Raw genomic sequence first — 27923 nt, forward strand, 5'->3', positions numbered from 1 at the left:
CCCTTGAGGGACCCCACTAGATACAGGTTTCTGGTAGATTCAGTATTTATCCAGAAAGGACTTCAGTTCTGAAGAGTTCTTGGACATCACCGTGGAAAGTCTAATGATGGAAGAGTGGTTTGGAGTGTTATGACAGCAAGGGAAGACACTGGAGACAAAACCCAGACTATCTACAAAATGAAACAAAACAAAAAGCATCTGTAGCTTCCTGTTTCTGTAGACAAATGCCGTCAGATTCAGTGAAGTTTCTGAAATAGGACTGAAATGAAAAATAGCTCATTCTTGAAGCTCTGGGTAGCTGTGCAACAGGATAAAAACATCTAGCAGATGTATGTGAAGGCTTGGAAAAAGTCTGTTGCACATTTTAGAGTCTTCAGAACGAAGTTATGTACTAAGAAATTCCTGCTTTCATTTAAGTAGTTTTTCTAAGCTGCTAGTTACCAGCTAATCTAAATGATCTAATAAAAAGATGTGGTGAGAGAAAAATAATTTTCTGTCAGTAGTAAATATGCTAGCAGTATACCAAATATGTGTACTGTTTTCCTATGCACCATTTTGACATACCTCAAATATTAAGTGTCAACCTCTAAGTATGTGTACAGAAGTTTTGGGAAAATGAATTTCCAATATACCAATAAAAATATGTGCTTTGGATAGTTTCTAGCTTGATCATGCTAATGAGACTTTATATAGAACTGCATTTGAATACATATAATTCTACTGAAGTAATTTGATTTTTTTTTTTTAATGAAAAGTTGAGTATATTAAAGTGTTACATGGAAAATTCTAAGCAATAATGGCACTGCTGCTTTTTCAGATACTTTATTAGGAACTTGCAAGTGACTTGACATCATGGTAGCTCTTTCCTTGAAGATCTGTGTCCGCCAGTGCAACGTAGTGAAGACGATGCAGTTTGAACCATCCACTGCAGTGTATGATGCCTGTAGAGTTATTCGTGAACGAGTGCCAGAGGCCCAAACAGGGCAAGGTGAGTTCTTGTATTTGTCATTAGTCAATTAATTGGCTGAATTGAAAATAAATATAGACCTATGGGGCTTTTTTACACTGTTCTTTTCCTCTATTTGCCCTTCAGGTTGGAGGGTTTGGTTATATTTAAATCATAAGGCTTAAAGCAAATTGTTTATTGAGTTTTATGCACAGCTCTCTGCCTTTAGGGCTGTTTTGAAAAATCTTGTCTGAACTGTTAGAAAATCTTACCAGTAAAGGACAATATTACTATCACTTAGAAATTCTTCTTCTTTGCAGGAATCATTAGGAAGTCTAGTTACAGAGCTTCAATTTTCAGATACAAGCTGTGCATTTTTACCATCTCTCAAGACAGTAATTTTGAACAGCTGTTGAATTAAAAGATGTTGAGTAATAAATATCCCTAAACATCACAAATCCCATAGGATAGCCTAGGAACTCTCCTCAGATTATACAGTAGGGCTTTTCCTTTATATGTGATTGCAGTGCAATTATGAAGTTCAAACAACTTTATGATGTTGAGTGATGGACAGAAGTAAGGTTACTAACATATCCTTTCCCTTTCTTTGTGGCTGTTAAATTGTGTGTGTTTGCCTGTTACTTTGGCAAACTCAGTGGTGCAGTACAAGCTCGTCAAACTAGTTCCTGCACAACAGAAAATGTAGTAGTCCTGTCAGGTGTGCACAAGCTTGCACGCTGGCACAAAGGTGGCTGTGATGTTAACGTGCAAGTTGCACAGCTACTACTATTTCATTACTAAGATGCATCCCCCAGAAATGAATATCCGAGCAGTCTGTGCTTGTTTGGTAATTCTGTGCTCTGTGCAAGGCACCTTGTGTGCTTCTAAAGGTCACAACCTGTTCAGAGGCACAAATTCTAAAATTTTACTTAACTGATTCTGTCCTGAGTTTGTGTCAGAAACATCTCTGCGTACGGATCTCTTGGCTTTTCAGGGGAATTTTTAATTAAAGTCAACAGGAAAAGTATTTTTCCTACTCAGTTGGTTTTGGCTTTGGTTTTTTGTTGGTTGGTTTGTTTTTTGGGGTTTTTTTGAAAGATTCTTCCTTCAAAATTGTGTATCTGTAAGTCAGTTACATTTTTATTGAAGTGTAAGGTCTTTTATAAACTTGCATGAGAAACAATGTGTTTAATGTAAATGCTGTTAAATGTAAATTGCATGATGTTTAAAGATGAAACGTGTCCAAAAATTGTAGCTATTTTTACCTGACTTTCTGATCAGAGGGTCAGAGCATAGGGCTGAATGTAAACAAGGTACCATCCCTGCACTGAGCTGTTGTAACTGGCTGTGAGCACACAGCTGGCCAGCTTGTATAAAAAAAGCCATCAGCTTAAACTGTAGAACTGCAATTAGAGCAGGCTCAGCTCATGAACAGTAGTTTATGCTGTTTGTGATAGTGAAGTGTACTCTATGTCAATTCTTTTTGCATATGTTCATCAAAGTGAAGCTTTGTATGGGCCTTAAGTTGACAGTCATGGTCCTTCATTTTGTATTCCTGGAGTTTAGTCTTTGAAGCCTAAGCCTGAGTTTGAGACAGTGAGATTTTTATTTACTTGTGATTCTAAAAGAATCAATTGGCATGTGTTTAGCCTGCAATATATGCAAGTTTTTCCTGAGAGTGTTATTATGGATATAATTCTAGAAGCTTTATGTTTTTTTTAAATGCCTAAACCTGAAGCAGCTACCAAAAAAATTCCAGAGTTTAGCATGAGCTCAGTATGTGAAGGGTTGAAAACAGACTGGATTTTTTTTTTTTTTTTTAAATAGAACTACTGCTTGAAATAGTATACTGTGGTTCAGCCCAAACTGTTTGTATTTTTGGATAGTCAATTCCAAGGTGGGATGTATAAGCATTTAAAAGAGGTTATCTTGAGATGATGTAATCACAAATATAATACAAATTACACAGTAGATGTGACATGTTCTTGCTTAGTGAAGCTTTTGTTCAAGCCTTTGATAAAGCCTCCTCTACCCAGCTATCTGTTGCTAAGCTAGATACTTTCTGAAGCACAGAAAAAAAATTCTATCCAAGTTCATTAAGAATGGAAGGTAAATGTAATAGAAGCTTAACCCTGAAGCTGAATAACCTTGAATAAAACCATGTTGGCTTTATTAGATTTTATATTTTCCAGTGAGTCTCTGCCTCTTCTGTTCCACAGCCTCTGACTATGGATTGTTCCTGTCAGACGAAGATCCTCGAAAAGGTATATGGCTGGAGGCTGGAAGAACGCTGGATTATTACATGCTGAGGAATGGGGTATGGTACAAGTCTATTGCTTCTTTCAACCATATGTTTTTAGAAAACTTGTTTCCCAAGTAGCAAGAAGAATGTTTAGCAGTTGGAGGGATAGGAGGGGTTTGAGTCTGTTTCTGAAATTGGCCCACTTCTCTTCCTTGCTGTGCCTCAGTAGTTAGATGATTTTTTTTTTTTTTCCTGCATCTGGTGATGACTGTGAGCTCCTGTGGCCAATAGTGTCTTCATAGAATGATTAACAGAAAGATTAAAAAAAAAGTTTTGTATTAAGCTTTATATTTGAGGTGACCTTGCATTATAGTGTAAGTTTTTTGCATACTAAAGATGATGAAGTCATACTTGCTGACATTGTGGCCGGCTTGCTTATAACCAAAAGGCATTGCCATCCTTTTTAAATGCTAAACTAGTCTTTTGCAGCACAAAGGTACTTCAGTCTGTCCTGCCTTGTCTAGGTTTTGGTCTTGCCAGCTAGGACAAGTTCTTGAAAAATGACATTGGCAAAACTAAAAATAGTCACTTCTCAAATTTGTTACATGAATAAGTTTGCCTATACTCTAACAAAGGAAAAATCCAGCTTGAAAGGTGGGGAGGGAGGCCTGTTTTAGGCATCTAAGTTAGTGGGTTGGCTTGCTGTGTCTTCCAAACACATTTAGAAACCATACTGTTTACTTTCTAGGATATATTGGAGTACAAAAAGAAACAGAGACCTCAGAAAATACGTATGTTGGATGGTTCAGTGAAAACAGTCATGGTGGATGATTCTAAAACAGTTGGTGAATTGCTGGTTACCATTTGCAGCAGGATAGGTAAGATTTGGGGACCCACATGCGTAAGAATTTGTTTTTCTGCCATATTTGCATCTTGTTTCTTAGGATGTTATGCGTATTACTGGCTAGAAATTGGCACATATGTTAAAAAACTATTTAAATTTGTTATCAGTTAACAATTACTGAACACTTTTGAAATCAGTTGTCCAGGTTTTATGAAATTTGGTAGAGTTAGCAACATCCTTAAACTTCAGTATTTAGCAGTTGAAGGCACAAAGTTATCTGACAGTGCAGTTATAATTTTTTTAAATTGTATGTTACCTTTTACATACAATTTCCTGCCATGTGGTAGAGAATTAGAACTAAATTTATACTTAATTTTAATGGGATAAAAGATAAATACTGCTAACTTTGAAATATACCTAAACTTAGGGTTCTATGTTGTTATGATTAAGAGTTGATCACGCTGCCATATAAGCTTTGAAATGACATATGGAAGCCATCCAGAACAGCTGGTCAAAAATGTGTCATATTGGTTATAGTCTGTCTTTGTATTTATCTAAATAGCGACATTCTGGAAAACTAATTAATATTTAACTCTAAACATGTATCCAACATGAATTAGTTTAAATCATCTTAAACCCTTGCTTAATTCTCATTTAGAATTATAGTGGCCTTAATTTGATATAGATTAATTTACTTGTGAAGTGAATTAAGCTATATTTCAATTATTCCATTTCATTTTTGTTTGAGTGTTTCTATGCTGGATTCTAATGCTCTGTAACTAATGTACTTGAAAAATTAGTTGGACTTATTTTTCATTAATGTGGTCATGTAGGTGAGCATTTAATTTGCTTTCCTGTATAACATGAACATGCTTTAGTGGGAAAAACCAAGGAGAACAAAGAAATGAGAGCAACTTTGCACACATGCTTAATGTTGTGAACTGATTTTTGATTTTCATGTAAAGTTTATAAGACAACTTGAGTTTTAAAACTAAAAATTCATATATTTCACATGGCTTCCTCAGTCTTGTCTGACACATTTCTTCTACACATCGTGGGCAAGCTGAAATCACTCAGTCCTCAAGAAGCAATTGTAGGCATCCATGAAAGGAGATTTACTATGGTGTGTCTCCATTCTGGAATTTACTGCTACTTTAAATTCCATCATGGTTTTAAACTGTCAGCTTCTCTTGGTAGATAGCAAAAACCGCTTAATATCTTTCTAAAAGTGGCACATGCAGCATAGGATGAAAGAATGATGTATTTGAAGGATAATGCTGGATACTGGGGAGATGTCCTGAATGTGGAAGTCATAGATCATTCTTGGGGTCTCCTTCCCCTTCATCTGGAATATCTTTACTATACTTGAAATTAACCATTGGTGGTTTAATATATGGAAAAGAATATTTCATCCATCCTAAAATGCATTCCATTTTTATTGTTACAAACACTGGATTTATTTATAATTCCAGGAATAACAAATTATGAGGAATATTCCTTAATCCAGGAGAGCATTGAAGAGAAGAAAGAAGAGAGTACAGGAACGCTTAAGAAAGATAGGACATTGTTACGTGATGAAAGAAAAATGGAAAAACTGAAGGCAAAGCTTCATACAGATGATGATTGTGAGTAGTGTATTCCAGGATTAATCTTCCACAGTATAGTGCAAGAGAATCATACAGGAATGCATTTCTTTAGATTCTTTAATGTGTCTCAGTTGCTCCCTACATGTATTTTGCATCCTTTTACCTATAATGTCATGTACTACTGAGTATTTTTAAAACTAGATAAATGGACAAGTTATTGCCTCTATCTATAAGAGTTTGCAGGTCTTTTGAAGTGTTTTTTGTTACTTTTTTGGTAGGGAAGTTGTAACTTAAGTGTGAAGGGTCATTTATTTAATTACTATTTTCTCCCCTTCATTAAAGTTGGATATATAAATACTGATGGCTTTCAAGCCATCAAAAGGTAGTTTTGTCTTTGAAGGTACACATTTTAAGTGTGAATGGAGTTTGTCAGAGTAGAAAGACACCATTTGATTTGTTTTTTTGTATAAAGTCATGGGAACCATTTCTTTCTCTTTTATATGAAGGCACTAAGATTAACTGTGACTGGCAGGAAGATATTTTAAAATTGTATTCAGGGATAAGAAAACTGAACAGAAAATTGGTTTTAGGGGGAAAATCAAGTAAACTTTTAAGTAATTTTGCAATGAAGCTTTGAAGATCTAAATTTAGTAATCGGGTGCTACTTGTAGTTGTTTCTTCAACAGTATTGTGTTTTATGTAAATTCTTGCTTCTCAACAGTGCTGTTCTCCAGCTCTTGTTTGTTGCAGCCTTCAACACTGACTAGAAGCAGAAATGAAAGCAACATTTTCTGCAGTTTCTCCCTCCAGTGGAAATGCCAATTATCACATGATTTTCACAACAGCTATTAACACTGGCAATTCTGCATATTTAACAGCATGCATGTTTGTGGTTCTGTTACAGTAAACTGGCTAGATCACAGCCGAACATTTAGAGAACAAGGAGTCGATGAAAGTGAAACACTACTGTTGAGACGGAAGTTCTTTTATTCAGACCAGAATGTAGATTCAAGAGATCCTGTTCAGCTTAACTTGCTTTATGTTCAGGTACAGTATGTGGACCAGAAGTATGGGTTCTACCTTGTCTGAGGAAACCTGTGTATTTTAATTAGAAAAATTTTGTTTCTGAAATATTTGGTCTTGTAGAATTCTAGTTTTGTATGTGCTTTGACTTTACTTTTTTGCCTGTACCTCCAAGAACACATGATAGTAGACAGGCTTTGCTGATTCTTTTTAATCAAATATTTTCAAGACAATAATGGAAACTCAAACAAAAAAATCTACTGACTTTCACATCCTTGTTTCCTTAAAATTCATTAATGTCTTCAGTCTTTTAAGTTGTTCTTGTTAGTCCTCCTCCCCATTCTCTTCTATAGGTGATGCTTTCTCTGTACTATGGAATCTCAAGTCAGTCTTGCAAACAGCCTTCCACTTCTCATTTTTTTTTCTCTTTTACCTGATCAGTGAGAGAGTTTCTTCTGCCACTCTCTTTCCAGTCTTCAATGCAGACAGCACACAAGGCAGGCAGGCTTCCTGTTCAGAATGGATCATATCATGTAACACGGTGGGAGTCCACCTAGGCAGGTTCCCCCCAATGTTAGAGGTACTCTCAGCAAAGCTGGGAGTTTTATGCAGAAGATATTGGCCTTCCAATACCTGAAGGGGGCCTACAAGAAAGCTGGGGAAGGACTTTTCATAAGGGCAATTAATGACAAAACAAGGGGAAATGGGTTGAAGCTGAAGGAGGGGAGGTTTAGATAATCTAAATATTAGGAAGAAGTTTTTCACTGTGAGGGTGGTCAGGCACTGGAACAGGTTGCCCAAGGAAGTTGTGGATGCCCACTCCCTGGAAGTGTTTAAGGCCAGGCTGGATGAGGCTTTGAGCAACCTGATCTAGTGGAAGCTGTCCGTGCTGATGGCAGGGGGGTTGGAACTAGATGATCTTTAAGGTCCCTTCCAATCTTAACCATTCTATGATTCTGTGATTCTAAGATAATATTTAACTGAAAGCTCCAGTGCAGTTGCCTATAATGAAGTCTGAAAAAAGTAGGCTTTTAAACTCTTTAATGGGGTTGGCTTTTTTTTTTTTTTTAAGAAAAAAATGACAGTTAATGGAATGTACGGTTGTTATACTTGCAGCTGATTGAAATGGGATTGCTCTAAATTACGTTTTAAAACTCTGAGGGGAAAGATAAAGATGAAATTGCTTGTAAGACTGCATTACATTTTTCAAGTATTTTAGAAGACTATCACACTGAGCTGTTCTCCTGTCACTTAAATACCTCTTTCAGGCCACTGTTATGATAGTATGTGTTGATACTGCCTTGTCGTTGTTTTGTCTGTATCGATAGATGAGCCTTCTATTGCCAAAGCTATAAAGTCTGTCATCTTCTATGACCACTGCAGTTAAACAAAAGGAAGAAAAATGCTGTTTGCCTTCTCCTGTTACCATGTCTATAATAGTAATCTCATTTTTACTTACTAGTTATGCAGATCATTTTCCTTGTTATTACAAGGTGGCAAGGTAAAAGCTTTTAAATATGTTTATGTACACACACATATATATTTATATATCTGTGTGTATGTATGTGTACATACACGTAAGTGTATATACACGTAAGTGTATATACATATATTGTTTTATATACACAGGTATGGCAGGAAATGAGTGTCAAGTCCTATTTGTGATTAAAGTTGTTACAGTTTCAGTAAGTCTCTGTAGATATTCACCAGAAAATAATCTAGCTAGCCCTTTGTTTATTTTATTAGTTGTAAACACATCTAGAATGGAATAATAAAGACATTCAGACAGAAAAGCATGTTGCTGGATTCTTGGGCTGTGTTCAAGCTTTTGAGGAATTTCGGAGATGTAATAGTTATTTTGGATGTCCCTGATTTGTCTTTGCTTACCTCCTGTAGGCTCGCGATGACATTCTGAATGGTTCCCATCCTGTCTCCTTTGAGAAGGCCTGTGAATTTGGAGGCTTTCAAGCACAGATCCAGTTTGGACCTCATGTAGAACACAAACACAAACCTGGATTTTTAGAGTAAACACTTCTATCTTCTAAATTCGGGTGCCCTCAAGTGTAACTATTGTTGAGTTGTTACAGACTAAGTGTATTTTAGTACTCCAGACAGAGGTAATCAGATTTGGTGTGTTTTCTGTAGCAATCTCCCTGTGAAAGGAGCCTTATTGCACAAATCAGCAACCCTAACTGATGAGAGGACCTTTGTCAGTGGTTTATTGGGCAGCACAGGGCACCAGGTCCCCCCAGGGTGACAGTTAAATGCACAGATGGATTCTCCAACCACCTGGTAATGTGGGAGAACTGGGATTTTATTCTTGCTTAGAAGTCATCTTCTGCCTGCATTTAGTAATGCCATGTGTGAATTAAGCATACATCAGTATATATCATGGATGTTTGATTTGCTAGGAAAGTACGTGAATGGAAAGATGCTTTCTTGCTTGAATAAAGTTAATATTGCTGTGTGTAGAGATTAAATTTTCCAGACTTCTTAGTGGCGTTAATCAGTTGTTCAGATTCACCTTCTCATGCTTACAAGTGACCCACCCTTTAACCTTTATTGTGGTACGTACTTTACTACTATTGCCAGGGCAAATTTAGTTTGACTGGAATTTAGACGTCCTATTTTTCTACGGATTTGGATTTTCTCATCAGTTTGCCTGCAGGAGAATTAACAGAGGGCTGGAATCTGAAAAAGGGAATGTAGGAAGGTGGAAGAAAGCTATTTACTGCACAATCCATCAAGCCTTGCCTACATATGAGGCTCATAGATATCTTAATGGGATGCACAAAACAATGGGTGCGTATTTGGTTCCTGTCCTGTTCCACGGGCCAAGTGCTCAGCGCTGACTCTTATACTTCCTTTGTGAGCCTGAGTCTGGGATTTTCTGTGTCTCAGGGAATCACTTAAAATCTTGGCTTGCTTTGGAACATGCCATCTTGCAACACTGGTTGTTTCAAACACTTCACTTTTGAAAGGTTTTCTTGAAGTAGCAGTTCAGTTATGCAAACAAACCACGTGAACAAATATCTTCCAGTTCCAATTAATAATCAGCTTTTCTTTGTACTGTCTGTTTGTCTGCTACCGATTTGCCCATTAACCTTTCCAAATAGAGCTACTGATATGGAGACCCAGCGTAATAGGTTCAGTGTACTTTTGGTTCTTATTCCCTAGAACTGGCATCAGTTACGCAACAATCTTCCTCTGGGATTTTCCGTTGTCTATCTACTCTTCCCTTCTCCTTCCACTCACTCAGGAGTATTCTTGCAGCAAACTGTTAGGGTATTACCTCATGACAAGCTAGTGTTGTGTCATGGTTATGATTTCAAGAGATAATGTTCTCAGCAATAGTTGTTTTTAATTTTTAAAGCAATAATTTCCCACAAACTTAAGCAGCAGGTTTTGCAAACTGCTGTGTAGAGTTCAGTTGCTTAAATATTTCTGGGTTTTTCTAGGTGTTCTACTTGGTCCTTTCAGTGTAAAGTGTTTGGTTTGGGGGTTTTTTTTAGACCCGTATAGTAACTGTATTTTATGGTTGACTGCAACTGCTGGCTGGATGATATTTCTGCTTTGTGTGTGATGTTAGATAGTTTGAAGTCCATCACAGAATAAATTCATCACACATATAAAGTGCTTTTTGTTAAATCCTAGTAGAAATGAAAGGTATAAATAACTGAACTGTATGTTAGAAAGAGAACATTACTCCAGCAGAAATAATTTAGATTTGATTTTTTTTCCCCCATTTAAATGGGCTTTGACTGTATTAGGATCAAGCCTTGCAGGTCACTTGCTGTCCTGGTGTATAATAAGTTTCATAAAATTAATGATTTCTGATTTAGAAGTAATTATTGCTTTTGCCCTCTGTAGAGGAGCTTGGTCCAGAACTGTAAGTCCCTAGTCTGGAGAAAGCTTCAATTATACATGTTTATGATTTAGTGTTGTATGCATTTGGTTGTACAGTAGCCTTTGTGACAGCTTTTTTGTGAAAACTCATGCTTTCGTTTTTTGAGTGTAAACAAACCAAGTGCTCCTGACTCATGAACAATATATATAAACAGGATATATTTTTTTCCTGAAAATGCATCTCTTGTCTTCTCAGAAAAACTTTTCGTTTTTTCTTGAAAAAGATGGAGCTTTTTTTAAAATTTCATCTAACTACTTCCTACTCTTTTGATGAACACTAATTGTTTTCAAGTACGAAAGTAATAATGTTTTATATAAACTCTATGCTGTAGCTCAGTATGTGAAATACATTTGAGAAGTGTCCATTCACTCACCACTGAAATCTGAACATGCTACACATTCCCTTAAGGAGATCTGTCAGCTCATACAGAAAATAGCATGTAACAGAATAGTATTAGTATCTCATAGCATTGTTTTGGAAGAGCTTAGTTTAGTTTGCCGTGTCTGCAATATGTTTATCTAGAGGGATCTTTTGTGTCATTTTTTGTCATTGGTAAATGATTCTTGGCACAGATGAAGGTTATTGCCTGCATCTTGCTAACGCTTGGCTGTTGGAATTTCCTTGAAGCTCATGCCATAGCAAATTGCGGAAGTTGTTAAAACTATCAAATTTCAAATAGTCCTTCTTCATGCCCTTCCTCATACAGCTGAAGTTTTGCATTGCACCTGCAAAGGTACATGGTTCAAATTTGCTGAGAGAATACCTAATAAAGAACTCGTACTGTTTACATGCAGATGGGAAAGGAGCAGCTAAAACTGCCCACCTATGCTTTTTATTTCCAAGCACACTTGGTGACCAGTAAACTCAGTTCTTTAATCTAGTCTTTTTTACTTTCTTAAACTGTGTTTTTCAAGAACACTGGATATATCTTTATGCTAATGAAAAGCAATCAATATTTTGATTTGTGTATAATTATACTTGTGTATAATTTTTTTAAGAACTGTAGGACCAAAGTCACAGGAGATTAATTTAGATACTGCTTGCTATTAGATGGATTTTTTTTACTGAGTCCATTGTCCGTTGTAATAATGTGTAATTAAAGAGATTAAAGAAGGATAAATTATAATTTACTCCAAATGTTTTTGCTACCTCCATTAAACAAGCTGTGAAATAAAGTGAAGCTGTTGTTTGCTACATCATAAAGAAACTATCTTGATTATAGGTCACATTAAAATAATTTCTATCTATCTACAAATAGCATTTCACCCTTTCAGTTGAGGGTGATTACTTGTCTATTGATTGAAAAATAATGGAAAGTGATAACCAGGAAAAAGCATCTGATATAAGTGCCAGCTACATGTGTAGGAGTATATCAACTGGTGTTTAGTGGACAAAGCACAAAGTTTTCTTAACTCTTGCTGCTTAAGAAACTCCAAATAATGTTTGCTCATCAATGCCTTCTTAAAGTGTATATTAGTTAAGTACTAGAAAGTAAGTAGACATGCTTAAAAATGTAATTGTCTTGATAGTTGAGAAAATTAGCTGTAGTTAATAAAAGATGAGAATTGGAAATGTGTTGATAACTATTATTTTTCTATATAAATCCATTTCCTGAATTAAACTGGTTTTAACTCAGGTTTGTTTTTTCATTTGCCTTGGAAGTTAATTTAACCAAACTGGTTTGAACCTATTAAATTCTGTATAAAAGCACCAGTTGTTTCAGAATAAAGGTAGCAGCTTTTTAGGATGATAATCTGTATTCAGTTCTTACGTACAAAATTAATTTGGCTCTCAGGCCTTCCCTATCTCATGATGTGTCTGTGTAAATAGGTACTGCAAAGAGGTTTCATTATCATGTATTTGTGAGATATAACTACTGGAGTATTGGAAGAAAGATTAACAAGGACAGATGTTCCTTGATTTATATTGCTTTTCTGGAAAGAACAAAATGAATGATCTCACTACTGAATAGTATTTTTTAAGAAAACACAAAATCTTTATATAATCTTTGAGTTATTTTGTTTGTTTGTCTGCGATGGCAGGCTTTTGTGTTAAAAACAAAAACCAAACACACTCATCTCAAAAAAACCTCACCAAAAACCAAACCAAAACAAAAACCCCACAGAACCAAGCTGACCAAATTTTTTGCCCACCTTGTTTAAAAAAAATCCATCCTTATCAAAACTTGTAACTTGCCATGGTAGCAGATAGTTCTGTCTTTCTGTGTTAATAGTGTGCTTGCTTACTGAATAAATGAAAATGAGGAGGAGATTCTCTAGTGTTTTACTGTGATTGTTGGTAATCCAAAGCAGGAGGATTCCTAAAAAACATTTTTCTTTTTTTAACTGTGGAAGTTTCTTCAAGTTAAAAATGAGCTGCTGAGTATATGACAGTGTTCCATGTGTTTCCATTGCTGTTCCAGATGGAAAGGTGCAATCCAGAAAAGAGCTTATGTTTGTTAAAGCATAATGTTGATATGTCTTCGAGTTGGGGTAATGTTTGACTGAGATAAAGAGTTTGTTTTATTATACAGCAGGGAGGTACAGGTGAGGTGTTTAAAGATGCTTTCTGACTAAATGCTATAATGGGGGCTGAACTTGCTTAGTTTACATAGTATTCTGAGACCCTGAATATCTGAGTGCTTCAGAAATTAGGACTGATTATTTATAACTTTGTTTTTGAGATAGTGATTGGTATTAAGTGTCCACTTAAATGGCTTTGCAGTTTTTCAGTAAAATATTAGTGTTCTAACATTTCTTGGAAGACACAGAGGAAGAACTTGGTCCTGCATGTCAGTAAATCAAAGTGCTACTGGAAAGTAATAAGTGTCTAAACTCAGACACAGAGCTGGCTCAAGCTTTGATGTCCCCTTCTTCCTTCAGATTATGAATGTATTTGGATTTAGATGTGAACCCCTCTGAGCTGCTGAGAGACATCATATAGTTTAAGAATGGAAAGTATCCCAGCTATTATTTACTTTTGATGACTTTTCAAAACATGAAGAAGTATTAATTGGGATGTAACTGAAGAGTTTTTCTTAGTTATGCAGGGTGTCCTTTTGCTCTCAGCATACTTAGCCAGAGTTTTGTTTCATTGTATAGGTATTTTATGCCCATTTTAGGAAGCTTGGGGGACTTAATGCTAATAAAGGAGCATGGAAAGTGTCCCTCCTCAAGAAGGCACCATTAACTATGGAATTGTTGTTGTTTTGTTTTTTTCTAGCCTAAAAGAATTCCTGCCTAAAGAATATACCAAACAAAGAGGGGCTGAGAAGAGAATATTTCAGGTAATTGTGAAGATGCAAATTGTACTTTAGTTTCACTTCCTTTATAAGAAAAATAGGAGCTTTCACAACTGTATACTCTGTATATACTTGAATTATGTAACTATGAGAAAACAAGGTGTAAAGAATCTGACAGCTTTTCCTTTCTTTCTTCAGCAGATTTATTGTACTGATTCTTTTTTCTTCATGGATGATTATTCAGTGCACTTTGTTGAAAGGGGGAGAGTGAATATTCAGTATTCTTAGGACCTTTTTCTCAGTTGCATTGAAATGTAAGGATGTGTATTTGTACTAAAATAAAAGCACACTTAGGAAAACTGGTTTTAATCTCATGCCTTCTTTACTCAAGCATGAGCTTCAAGTAATACAGATTTCTGCTAGCTAATGCTTGAGTTGCGTTATGTGTCTGGGAATCACACAGTTGTAAAAGACTGAAGCGGTTGAGTACAGAATGTACTGATACTCTTGGAAGTCGTCTCAGAGTTTGAGTACTGTAGATGCACTGAATACTTATGCCTACTGAAATACAAGTGGCAGTACAATATAAGTTGGAAAATTCTGAGGTCAACAGTTGAAATCAAGTCATACAGTTTCAGGAAGGACATACTACTGATCTGTAAGCTCAGCTTGGGAAAGTTGAAGAGCAGGAACAGGTCACATACTTTCCTATGTCTGTTACACTCCCAGTCTAGGAATTCAGCAGCTCAGTAAGTCTGTTACCCTTGGAGCTTGTAGTCCTTCCTCGTAGATGAGGACGTCTGATCCTTTCCTGTACACCCTTAGCTGGTGGCAGCGATGTTGCAGGTTAAGCAAAAAAAAAAGATTAATTCACTTGAGTATTACTGTTGTGCTATTCATAGCATGTGATTTTTTTTTTTCCCATATAAAATATTATCTATGAGTAGTTTTAATCATTACATACTTCAGTGCATGGTCAAGAAGTTCATCAGTGAGGGAACTGATGCTGGGCAAAAATACAACAGCAAGGTAGAATAAGAAAGCTGTCTTTTTGAAAAATGAGCTGTTTCCTTGAGTTATAAAAATCTTGAGTTTGGCAGGTGATTTTTGCCAAATTTTCCATCTGCAATGACTACATTTGGGCTTCTTGCCCTTTTGGGATCTTGGTTGTGTTGTCTGTGCTGAAGTTGACAGATATCATCAGTCTATGTCTTTGGGATGAAAAGGGTTTTTGGAGTTGCAGTTTCTCCTCCCAGTGTTCCACTGTGGAACGTTGTCGAGATGGTAACTTAAACTGGAGTGGGAAAGTGTTTCTTATGTTCTTGGTGCTCCCTCTGCTGCCATCAGTCATCATGAAAGAAGTGGCAACCAGCAGTTCAGAAGAATGTGAGGGGAAGATGAAATGTGATAGGGAATTCCACAAACAGTATTTAAATAGCAAGACATTGGGATAGGGTTTTCAGCAGAATGGTCTGGGGTAGGACAGCAGATGCTGAGATGAAGTTCAAAAAGGTAATACTGGTAGTTGTCATTACTTACAGGTAATAAAGTTTAACTAATGAATAAATTGTTTAAATAATAATATAAATCGAGTTACAAGACACACTGAGATGAGTATTTCAGGATAAACTATTTAGAAAATTCATTGCTTCTTCCTCACCTCTGGAATTCTTTTCTTGTCATGAAAAAAATTTTGGATAATGTTGCAAATGGCAAAAAAACACCCGCATTGGAAATACCTACAAGAGATGAGAAATAATCTGTTAAAGTGTGAGGCTCACATAAAGCAGAAGTTTTGGGCACACAGCAAGAATAAATAATATGTTTCTGGGGAAAAAAGTATACTGCTGAGACTTTTAAATTATTTTGAAAAGCTGAGTAAAGAGGTGTTAATTGTATGACACCTAATGGTGTCAGATAGCAGTGATACTTTGAATTTTAAACTGTTTCAGAAGTGGTTTAAATGTGCTTGATCCCAAGGCACAGATAGAATGGAAGATGGTCAGAGAGGAGTGTTCTTTTTGCACAGATTGTTTGTGTTCTCCAATGTGAGGAATTACGGGATACTGTCTTGCTAACATTTCTAGCCAGTATTTTTTTTTTATATTCTAATTGTAATGTTTATTAACTAAGCATTCTTAAACAGATAAAAGCTAGACTTTGTTTGTTTGTTTCCAGAAAGCATTGTTTCTACCTAAGTGATACTGAACTATCATTACAGGAGCACAAAAACTGTGGTGAGATGACTGAAATAGAAGCCAAAGTGAAGTATGTGAAACTGGCCCGTTCCTTGCGGACCTATGGAGTGTCATTTTTTCTTGTTAAGGTAACGTAGCTCTTGCTGTGACCATATTGCGTCGTTGATTATGTATTACCTCAGATTCTGCACTAAGCAAAGGTCAAAGATGTTCTTACAGCCTTCTATCTGAAAGCAGCATTTGGAAAAAAGTGTAAATTACTATGTGGGACAATTATAATTTCAGTTTAGAACCTTGTCATGCTGCGTCCAGAAAGAAACTGAGTCTGTCATGATTTGATTTCTTTAAATGGACATTTCTTCTTTTTTCTTTTGATTACAAACAAAGTATTGTCTTCAGAAAAACATTCACAAAGAACTCGTAAGTTGTTCCTGTTTAGAAGTTTAATGGCAATATGAACTGTACACTGAAAAACTTCATCTGAAGACCTACTTGATCAGCTGCATAATTAATTTCTCTTAATCGTTACAGTAATGGTCTAAAGGCTGTTGAAACAATTTGGTACCAAGATAGTGACATTCTGCTGTGAAAACAGGACTGAAGCATTAGTGCCCAAGTATTCAGTAACCACTGACACAGGATGGAAAGGAGGGTAAACATAAGCAAATGTTTTCATTCTTAGGTTCTGACAGTTACAGCACATCAGCTGTCAGCGTGCAGATTGACCCTGCCCCCTTCCTTGTGATATTTGCATGGCTTGGGGATGTTCTCGTGAACTGAAAATAACTAAGATTTCAAATCCAAAATATGGGACAAATTTTTGCCTAATTGTCAGCCCCGGTGGGTCTTCCTTTACCTCTCCAGAAATTTTATAGAGAATTGTTGAGGGATACTTAACTTCTCCATCCTCCTGATGCCAGTTTCCATTCGGCTTCTCTAATACGGTTTTACAGAGGAAGTCTTGTGTCTAGAAGGACTGCCATCATGTTTTTTTTAAAGTAACTTCCAAATATGTGTTATTACAATCCCTAAAATGCTTGTTTCCTGGAGGAAGAGGGAGTGTCTTCTGAACTATATAGTAAAGATCCAGTGAAGGCCAAAGCTTATTAATGTTAATGTATTGCTTGAAAAACACTGTCTGTGACCAGACATACTGAGCCTGGAGTTTTAAATTGTCCTCATCTGCAGGACAGTTGCTTCCCTTTGTCAGTATGTTCCATCATGCTTTTCTTTTCTCCTATGGCAAGCTCCATTTGAATGCAAAGCAATCTTTCATACCTTCTTATAGGAAAAAATGAAAGGCAAAAACAAGCTGGTTCCTCGTTTGCTGGGTGTCACCAAAGACTCAGTGATGCGTGTTGATGAGAAGACCAAGGAAGTGTTGCAGGAATGGCCACTGACAACTGTGAAACGCTGGGCTGCCTCACCTAAAAGCTTCACTCTGGTAATCTTTTTGTATATATTCAGGAGAAGAGGGATCTATGTGGCAAGGGTAAAAGAAAGTAGACTTATACTCAGAACAATTTCTTTAATGTAACTTGTTCTATCTGTAATTTTCCAGCATTGTATAGAGTCACTGAGTCCTAAACAAAGAAACTGGTGTTTAGGGTCAGTCTACATTTTGGTGTTTCCAGATGGATCTGTTCCTCAAAAGTGCTGTTTAAATCTTTTTCAAAAACCACTATTTAAATCTGTTCTGTGCCTAACCACTAAAACAATTAAGGAAACATCATTATTCACACTTGCTTAAACACTTACGGTGCTTGCCATTCATAATGCACTTTGTGACTCGCAAGATATGAATGTAAGCAAACCTAGATGGTTCATTAATACTTTTGGTAATTATGGATTCAAAGAACTTTCATGAATGTGGTGTTTTATTAATTATTTGGTCCACAAGAGACCACTGCAACAAGAGTATTTTGGATATGAAAAGGTTGTTTAAAGTGGTAAAGCAAGAGGCAGTGGCTAGAAAATTATATTCACTGTAATTATATGTATCTAATTTCCAATTGTGTGGATGATTATGCTTTAGAGTAAAATTATAAAGAATTTTCTCCATCCTCCAGTGACTGAGTCTGATAAAGTCAGACTAAGTGTCTCTTGGTTGTTGCAGTTGTTATCCCGCAACGTCCCGTCCGGTCGAGGCGGCACAGAGACAAACACACACCCCGTCTCTGGGCCAATGAGCACTGACACCAATATGAGGATGCTGCAAATGGCGTTTAATGCTGTGCGACACAGTACTATATAGTGTGGGTTCACTATGTCACTTCCACCTGCTTACATCACAGGCTAAGTGCTATTGGCTACTAGCAGAGAGAGGGGGGGGGGGTCTTACCTTTCCGTACAGCCCGATATCTTCCGGCCGCCAGACCCTATCTTACTACACTTGGTCCACTGGCATTTCAATTTATGAAACATCTGTGATTAAGCTACAATAAAACGCAGCCTTCCTCTCTCTTTCTCTCCTCCCTCACCACCACCCCCTCCCCTTACCATATAGTCTGGTTTAGAATCTTGGAGCAGTTTCATTTACTGTTGGACATAATAAAATGTCTATACAGTTTTAAAATGTGAATTCTTTCACTCACATTTGGCACTGCTTCTTCATTTATTTACTTTTTGTTTTCAAATATGTGGGTTTTTTATTTTCCCCCTCTTTTCCTTCAGGATTTCGGTGAATATCAGGAAAGCTATTACTCAGTACAGACCACTGAAGGAGAACAGATCTCTCAATTAATTGCAGGTTACATTGATATCATCCTAAAGAAGGTATAGTATTAATGACGTAGTAAAAATCACTGTACAGCAGTGCAGAAGCTCAAATGTGTGCAAGCTGAAGTTTTTTGTCTCATGAAGTCAGTGTTGTGTCTTATGTTTCGATGTTATTTGTTTTCACCTTTAAGTAATAGAAGCTCTTTCTGTTTAACTTCAGTGAGCGCTTCTGGAAAACATCAAGACTGTTAATTGTAGTGGTAGTATGGGTAAGTCAGGTTCAGTACAGCATACTTGGGCTTTTTCTGTCTGGAAGATGTACTGCTGACTATGAGTGTATATCCAGAGAAGAGTCCAAGGCTTCAACTATGGATTTTAAGCTATGGACCAAAGTGGTAAATCAGAAGAAATGATCCCATTAAAGCAGTATTTTAAACTACATTAAGGACTACACAATAGTTGTCCAGCAGTTTCTTGTATGTAAAGCATCGAAGCTGAGAAAGTTTTGTGGCAAAACTAAAAAAACCTTAAACAAAACAAACAAAACAACAACAAATTATTATTATATTAAAAATATTGTGATCAGTAAAGCAAAGAATTACATCTCAGTTGTGCAGAGGGATACAATCAGTGTTTGTGAAGCGGCCAGACTGTCTTGAAACTTAGTTTTATGGAGTGTACCTGGCAGGGGAAAGGAGAGGCTGATACTTACCTCCAGCATTCAAAATATTGACAAGTAAATAAGCACAACAACAAAAAAGACCTCTTTTGTCAACGAACGTGAAGCTGAATGGTTATACTCTAAGCGTGTTGTATAGAAAAGTAAGGTGTTTCAAATAGTGCTAGTTGCTCCTTGGCAAATTTTTACTAAGGTTCAACCAAATTACGTCATTATTTTCTGTAATAGATTTTAATAGTAAAGAAATGATAGAAAGCTAAGCATCTCAGGATAATTTACTGCCTTTGTTCATGCAAACAGTGTAGGATGTAACAGTGTTATGAATTCTTAGGTTGAGGAGGATTGACAGAATTCATCACAGTACATGTCTTTTTCTCTGAGACTGTCAGTCTCAGATTTAATAAATGTTAAATAAAGTGCAGGTTTCTATAGATGGTTTAAAACTTGATTCTAGCTCTTAACCTTCAAAAGTAGCTTCTCTCTCTAATGCCAAACAAAAGCAGCCTTTCTGTCTTGATAGAGTACAGATTGCTTATTTCCAATCCCTTCCAGTCCTTCGATTTCTTCTTTACAATCTGCTGACACAACCAATTTTAAAATTAATTAGGAACAGGTATTTTTTTTACTTCACATTAATATGGAAGTAAGGCACAGTCTTATTTAGAAATAAGCAGTTTTAGTTCATGCATAAACTATAATAATAAGAAATTCTTTGCAGAAAGTTGCAGGGGATGTGTATGGATGTGCGTGAGGGATTCCTGTTAAATGTACCTAAGGTTATAATGGGTGTTTCTCTATTTATATACATGTATATATATTCAGATGACAAATCATGTAACAAGGTGGAAAGCAGACAGTATCTTTGCACTACGTCACAAGTAGAAATAGACCATTTTTCCAAGGCACTGCTTTTATGAGTTATGGTAGTTTCCTGTTGTTCCTAGTGGTTTAGACTTACTCCTCTTGTGTATATTTACCTCCCTTATACCAGTATAAAAAAAACCTACCTCAAAAAGTTACATGTGCAGAATGTCCAGAAGTTTAAAGTAACTATAGTAAAATAACTTGGATACCATATTAAATTTATCATCTTTCCTATGGGTATGTATTTCCTGGTGGTAGGTAGCACCATATAGTAACATTTCAGGATGCTAAATATGGCTTGTAGCTGAGTTCTAGTTGCTTGAGTCAGTCTGATTTTCCTGAGTTAAAGAGAATGGGAAAGGGGATGGTACGTGTCCTATGTGTGCTGGGATTTGCTGTTGTGGCATATCACTTGGTCCTCAGAATAGTTTTTTCTGTAAGAAACGACAGTATCTCAGCACTTACTTTATGCCTTTGTTCAAAAAGGCACCAATAGGCCTTTTTCCTTTATGCACTTAATCTGTCAGGGCTTAGAACCTGATCTGTTAGATGCTGAAGGGCACCTCTTCTGAGGTGGAGTTTATATCGTCACACGCTGCCAAAAGGCATGGTGTTCAGCACTGGACAAGACTGCAGATGGTTTGACTAGGTTTCTGATAAATGGAAAGGAAATGGTGGAGAGAAAGCAAAAAGCAGCACATGGTAACTTTTTTTTTTTTTTCCCTGCTCCAGAAACAAAGTAAAGATAGATTTGGGCTTGAAGGTGATGAGGAATCAACCATGTTGGAAGAATCTGTTTCACCTAAGAAGTGAGTTAAAAACTCTTTATTTAAGAGTGACACCTTTCTAGCTGTGGCAGCTTTTTTTCAGATGAAATGGTATAGTTATACAGTGAAAGAATGATTCTCTACAGGATATTTCAATAGAAAGTAAAAGTATCCCCAGGCAATTCAGCAGACTCCTAGCTTAATTTAGGGATTGAAGAGCAGGTATTTGTTGAAAAATTGTTGGTTAAGGCAATCAGCAATGCTATCAGCTTGTGGTAACTTGACCCTTGAACAAAGGAACTCAGCCGAAATTCAGTAAAATGCTGGGTATTTATGATGCAGAGCTGCAAATGTCATGTTAGATTTTTGATCTTCACGCAAACACCTAGGATTTATGAGGTTTTAGTTGCCTGTGTCTGCTAGGTCCATGGTTTCCAGTAAATTTAACTCCTGTCAGTTTAATTGTACACTGTGTCATGAACAGAGATGGCTTATTTCACCAAACCACTTTAGACAAACCAATCACAAGTGTAGTGTGGGTAAAGGTAAGGTTTTGATGCTAGTAGGTCAGGCTATGGTTCTGATGGGATAGTAACTGAATATAGCAAAAAGCAGAACTGTGGAGCTGGCCATACACTTGAAAAGGAATATTAAATCTTTCCTTGCAGTGAAGGGGTACAAACAGATTTGTTACATTATAAGCTGAGCCACTCAAGTCTCCTCTTGAAACTCTGAGGATGGCAGCATCAGCAGTGCGTGTGTGAAAAGTCTATTCGATTTATTGCTAAACATACAGATTATAGAAGATAGACTTGTGAGATATTTAACGTGGCCTTCTGTGAAATTTCAGCTTTTGATGGATCACATGTGTTCAGATGTGCTTTCTTTTGACATTGCCCTTTCCAAATCAATTCCAGAATATACTGTTAGCTAAGTGCAGAGAAGCCCAGAACCTGTAATAGATGAGTACAAGATTTTTCACAATTGAAATTACTTTTTTCCCCAGCAGATTGTTGTTAAAGCCAGAATTTCTGTCAATCCTTTTAGTTCTTAAAGCTTGAACCATATTTAAGTACGAGCAGTATATCTGGCAAAGCAGTTCATGACCATGGATGACAGTAACTTTATTATTCTTGAAAGCGTCCCACCTCCCAGACCATTATCTGATAGGCTGCCAGATTATTAGCAAGTACTGTGTGCACATGTGTATAAAAAGGGAAGAAAGAATGTTAGTTTTTATCCCAAATCTAGGGATTGCTTGCAAAAGGCTTCTCCACAGAGTTCATGCTTCTACTTTCTATTGATCAACCTATGATACAACTGAAACAAAGCAGTTATTATGCCATATACCTTATTCTGGTTCTGTCTGTCATGCATCTTAAAGGGGTAAAGCTAACGTACCACATACACCAAAACTGCATATTGCCTTCTTTCCTTGGTGCCTGCTCATTAGTGCTATTAATATTTGATCTGGCAAAAGCCTCAGATTAATTTTCTAATGATATATTAGAAAGAAAGACAGTTTTCCAGCCTCTCCAAATGTTGTAAAATGCAATTTGAAATCCTCAAGGAAGAACATCTGGCAGGACTTGATTTGCATGAGCTAACTAATTGTCTGTGTTGGATCTTTCTTTTTTTTTTTTTTTTTTTTTTTTTTTTTCCTTTTCCTCCAGGTCTACCATCTTGCAGCAGCAGTTCAACCGAACAGGCAAGGTGGAGCACGGCTCTGTCGCACTGCCAGCTGTTATGCGTTCAGGGTCCAGTGGCCCAGAGACTTTCAACATCGGCATCATGCCTTCTCCCCAGCAACAAGTCACAATTGGTCAGATGCACAGAGGACATATGCCTCCGCTTGTGAGGAACTTCCTTGTTTTGTATTTGAAACTTTTTTGGTTTTGTTTTTGCATTTGAAACTTGTCTGTGCTGCAGGTAGTCAGAAACAGCAAGTCCATAAGACAGCTTGGTGTTTTTGTGTGTGTCTCTTGGGCATGGTTTGATCTGAGAAAGTTCAGCATTTTACAAATGTGTGCAAGTGCAGAGGAGTATAAAATGGCATAGGCAAAATCAAGACTCTGTGAGAGGAGTGTTAGAGAGCTTTGCTTTCTCTGTTGCACCAGGGAAAAGCTAGCTCAAGCTAGCTCTCTGAAACGGCCTGATTGGACTGTTGGATCACTCACTGCCTCTTCATGCATATGTAACATCTGCTTGAAGTGCCATTTGGAACATAGTACACAGCCATTTCCTTGTTTCCCTTTCAGACCTCAGCTCAGCAGGCCTTGATGGGGACAATTAATACCAGTATGCATGCTGTTCAACAGGCACAAGCTGACCTCAGTGAAGTTGATAACCTACCACCTCTAGGGCAGGACATGGTGAGCTTTTCAAATCCTTCATAGAAAGGGATCTTAATGCTTTGAGGTGTCTCCAGATTAGTTTAGTCATTGTCTCTGGATCTAAAGTGATATTGCTAAAGCATTTAAAGCAAGATAAAAATTTTGTGCTCTCTTTGTGGAAATAATGTGCGTGTTCCACCCCACTCTAGTCAGTCTTCTGATATTTGATGTAGCAGACTTCCTTGCATAACTGTGTCTGGAATCCTGTTTGTTTCGTGTGTGTATGCACAATTAAACTATGGGCGATATTGATGGTGACTGCCCCCTGGACACTTGAAAAATAAGAACAGAATATGATTCTGTTATTCCTGATCCAGGTTAGAGCAGAGCTTATGGGGGACTGTCAGTCAAAAGTGTTTAGCCTTCATGGATGCACTGTTCATGACGTTTGCCTTAAAAGGGCAGCTCTAGAACAGTGATAACAGTTCTGTAATGAATGATTCGGAGAGAGAAAAAAAAAAAAAGCTTGCTTTCATATTTCACTTGAAGGGCTTGGTTGTTGTCCTGTATTTCACTTTTAAAGGTTCATGAAGGAACAAGAGATTTACATAGTATCTGCTCTTACAGAACCTCACTGCAATCCTTAATTCTTGTTTTTGTTATTGCTTGTCAGGCATCAAGAGTATGGGTTCAGAACAAGGTTGATGAATCAAAACATGAAATACACTCTCAGGTTGATGCTATCACTGCAGGAACTGCATCTGTTGTTAACCTTACAGCAGGTAAATTTCAAAGGGAAGGATTTTCTTGCAGTCTCCTAGTTATTTATCAATCAAATTCAGGTAACACAGGAACTCAGTATGAGGCAGCTGGAGAAAAATTTTCTTCAAAATACTTCAATAGCTAAGTGCATTGATGTGCAGAACAAACTTTCTGTCCCTCCCAACAAAATTTTTGTCTTCAATTTCTCTCTTGTGCTAAAGGTATGACCATTGGTGAAGATAAAATGCACCTTGCTTATTCAACAAAGTAGAGAGTGTTTCCAAGGTTACTACAAAAAACATTATTAATCTGAGAGTTGTTAGAGAGAGGTGATGTGTTTATTGACTGTGGTTTTTTTCTTCAGCAAATGACAAGTTGAAGGAGCTGTGAGCGGCTTAATGAGGTCAATGCTGTGTTTCCCTGGGTTCTTTCAATGTTGAAAGATAGCTGAAAGTGTGGACTTCTCAGCAAATTGCATTGAATGAAGAGAAATTCTATTAGAAGATACATTCTTGTGGAAGAAATGTAGAAATTGTAAAAATAATAGCGGTCTTTAGTTTTTTTTTAAAGTGACAATGAAATCACTTAGTAGGCATTGCTTGGCTCTCTTAAATGTCTCTTTTGTCTCTTACCAGAGTGTAGCTTGTTGTAGCTGCCTCTTTTTCCCTTTTAACCTCTGAAACATCCTGATAATGAAAAAATATTTGCTCTACAGGGGACCCAGTTGACACTGATTACACTGCTGTGGGATGTGCAATTACAACCATATCTTCCAACCTCACTGAGATGTCTAAAGGGGTGAAACTGCTTGCTGCTCTCATGGATGATGAAGTTGGAACTGGAGAAGACCTCCTGAAAGCTGCTCGAACACTGGCCAGTGCTGTCTCAGACTTGCTGAAGGCTGTGCAACCTACTTCCGGAGAGGTGAGTGGACGGAAACTTCTCAGATTCCCTCTTGGAAGTGCGTGGCTTTGGGTTTTTTTGAGACATGTTAGCTTCTAAGTCTCACCTGCTCAGTGCCACACAACGTCCCCTGTGCAAGCAGTTCTTTTGACCACTTCTTATTCCTTCATCCATCTCTGTCTTTATGCCTCTAAGTTCTGCACCTTGATATTAGAATGTTCTGTGTAATATGCAGAGGTAATAAATAGTTAATTTATCTGGGTACTGTATTCTCTTTTAGAAACAAATTTCAAACAATATTATGACTCAATTTCATAGGAAGTAAAGATACTTATTAATTTTTTTTCTTTATTATCTTTGTCTACTTTGACATATAAAACGAGAAGTTAATCCCTCTGTTGTAGTTTTCCAGAAATGAGGGTAGTACTGACCACGATAGACTATCTCAATCGGTTTGTTCTGAGTTGGAGTCTGCAGCCAATTTGCCTTAGATCTCTGCTCTTCAGGTATTTGCTTTGAAGAGAATGAAATCTCTGAATGTTTCAGATCAATTGGCATATTGACTGTCCATCCTTAATCATCCTTGGAGTTATTACAACAATGTCCTTTCAAGTTCTTCAAAATTTTTAACATGTTCTCTGGGAGCACTTCAGATGAAACCCCTGAAATATGGATATGCAGTTGTGCATTAAAGACTTTTTTCTAAAATATTTGTCGTGTAATTTTTTTTTTAGCCATATTGATTGCATGCTAATGCAGAAGTTCCTTGAGGAAATCTAAAATTCAAGGAAAGCTCATTTTCTTTGAATTAATATATTTCACCATTCTATTTTTCCAGCCTCGACAGACAGTTTTGACTGCAGCTGGAAGCATTGGGCAAGCAAGTGGGGAGCTACTGAGACAAATCGGAGAGAATGAAACAGATGAAAGGTTCCAGGTAATGAGGGCATTGCTTGTCACTGTCCAGAACTGTGCAGCTTTCTAATGAGAAGGCCACTGCATAAAACCTGGCTTCCCAAAGTGTGGTTAGGAAATGCTAGATTTGAAGTTTCTCAATGCTAATTGAGATTAATCCATTTTGAAATAGTTTTTAATTACACTATCAGAGTGCTGATTTCATAGGAACCCCTACTTGATTCTGTGCATCACACAGATGCTTTTTTGCTTCATGGAGAGCTCTTTGCACTGTACTTCCTGCACTTGCAGTTTAAAATGCATAGCTCCTGCTATTTGCATACTGGTCAGACTCGGGCTTTTCAAATTTTATGCTGCTTTTAATTACACCACTACATTAATCACTGACTTCTTTTATGGTGACTTTCAGTACCTCTGTGTTGCATAGATAATATCTTTTATAGCCTTCCTTGTAGGATGTGGAACTGTTATTCCATTTTAAATACGGAAAATTTGGCATGGAAGTCCAGAGATCTACTCATTTGAGATACCCTTTGACCAGTTGATCTCTCAAATTCTTGACATTGTGTCATGCTCAATACATTTGAATCACAGTTCCTATTTGCTTCAGTTGCAGCAGAGTGCAAGTTATATTGCACAGTGCCAAGTCAGACACAGAAAATAAGAGCAAACAACTTATTTTTAAAAACTCTGCCTATCTTCATTAAGTACACTGTGTCAGGTGCAAGATTATAATCGAGTTTTCCAGGGGGATATGCGTAGTTTTAATCAATTGTTCTGAAGCTATAGGGATTTTGTAGGAAGCAGTGTATTGAAACTTGCACATGCACACAGACAACTTCAGTCCTTGCCCTTCCTTGTGTTTCACTGTCTTTGCAAGCTAATCATGCCATATATTTATGAAGAAAGAATGAATGTTTATTAAAAATACAAATATTTCTTCTCATTATATCTAGTGGTTTTCACATAAGTGTTTGCTCTGTCTGTATGTATGCATGTAAACCAAAAGGTTGCACAACCTTCTGCTGTACTCAGTAGAAGAAAATTATTGTATTACAAACATAATTTCTTTAAGTTTATTAGTATCATTATAAAATCGTAATGCCTGTATAACTCAATAACGGTGTTAGCTACTAGCAGTTCAAAACTGTTGTTCTTAAATCCTCTGTTAAAAATATGTCAGGATTTTTTCACTCCAAGCCAAGAACAAGTTTGCACCAGAGCCACGGGGAAGTGATTTACAGCAACATAGACCTCTGGAGTGCACTGTATGCAAGAGGTCTTCTAATATAATTTACAGGCCATTTTAAACACTCGATCCACTAGTAAATCTGTCTGCAAAGTTCTCATTTGTATTCCTAGTTGAGTATGAATTGCAGCCCTGTCTTTCTTGGGTAAGAGAAAGAACCTTAAACATTCTGATAAGTGCTATGGAGTGTTGGAGAAGGTGGGTAAGGAGAGGAATGGTTCATCGTGCTTTCATATCCTAAAAACAAAATGAAAACAACTTTTCTTAATTTTTGAAGTCCAAGGTTTTCTTTCTACTGTGAAGTTAAAATTATGCATAAGTGTATCTGTAGTATCTTTTACAGGAAAGCCAGATAACTTTAACAGTACAGGCATTAGGAGGACTCCAACCCACTTCAACTGAAGTATGCAGAATGTAGCATTTTAAGTGGTGAAATGGGAAGAAGTTTTCTGAACTTTTTCATTGAAGGAATTAACATGTGTGTTTTAATTTCACAGTTTCAGAGTTAACTGAATTATTTTTGTACGAGGGAAAGTTGTTTTGGAATTAAGACCTGCTTTGAGTTATATTTTGGAACTTGAATTTAGTATTAGCTGAAGTACTGTCTGTCCTCAGCAGTTTGCTCCTTGAGGTTGTCATCCTTATTGCAGATATTTGTCACATGTTTAGTGGTGAACTCCAGATGTTTTTCTACTAATAGTGTATTCTCAGGAAGTAGAGATAAGCACATTGCAATTTGGGACGTA

General features: G+C 36.9%; 1 protein-coding gene across 1 annotated transcript in view; it reads left to right on the forward strand.

Annotated features, from left to right (window-relative positions):
- The first annotated feature begins 852 nt into the window (after positions 1-852).
- The window catches only part of LOC104527753 (talin-2), a 105460-nt gene continuing 78389 nt past the window's right edge, over positions 853-27923 (forward strand). Inside the window, exons 1-16 of the mRNA XM_010171559.2 lie at positions 853-988; positions 3166-3263; positions 3937-4066; positions 5505-5657; positions 6523-6665; positions 8538-8665; positions 13771-13834; positions 16011-16115; positions 17276-17431; positions 18661-18762; positions 20981-21057; positions 22689-22869; positions 23274-23387; positions 24022-24130; positions 24826-25034; positions 25852-25950. Coding sequence (XP_010169861.1) covers positions 853-988; positions 3166-3263; positions 3937-4066; positions 5505-5657; positions 6523-6665; positions 8538-8665; positions 13771-13834; positions 16011-16115; positions 17276-17431; positions 18661-18762; positions 20981-21057; positions 22689-22869; positions 23274-23387; positions 24022-24130; positions 24826-25034; positions 25852-25950 — 2004 coding nt within the window. The remainder of the gene's footprint in view (positions 989-3165; positions 3264-3936; positions 4067-5504; positions 5658-6522; positions 6666-8537; positions 8666-13770; positions 13835-16010; positions 16116-17275; positions 17432-18660; positions 18763-20980; positions 21058-22688; positions 22870-23273; positions 23388-24021; positions 24131-24825; positions 25035-25851; positions 25951-27923) is intronic.

The sequence above is a fragment of the Antrostomus carolinensis genome, unplaced genomic scaffold (genome assembly GCF_000700745.2).
Source record: "Antrostomus carolinensis isolate BGI_N321 unplaced genomic scaffold, ASM70074v2 scaffold2377, whole genome shotgun sequence".
Lineage (NCBI taxonomy): Eukaryota > Metazoa > Chordata > Aves > Caprimulgiformes > Caprimulgidae > Antrostomus > Antrostomus carolinensis.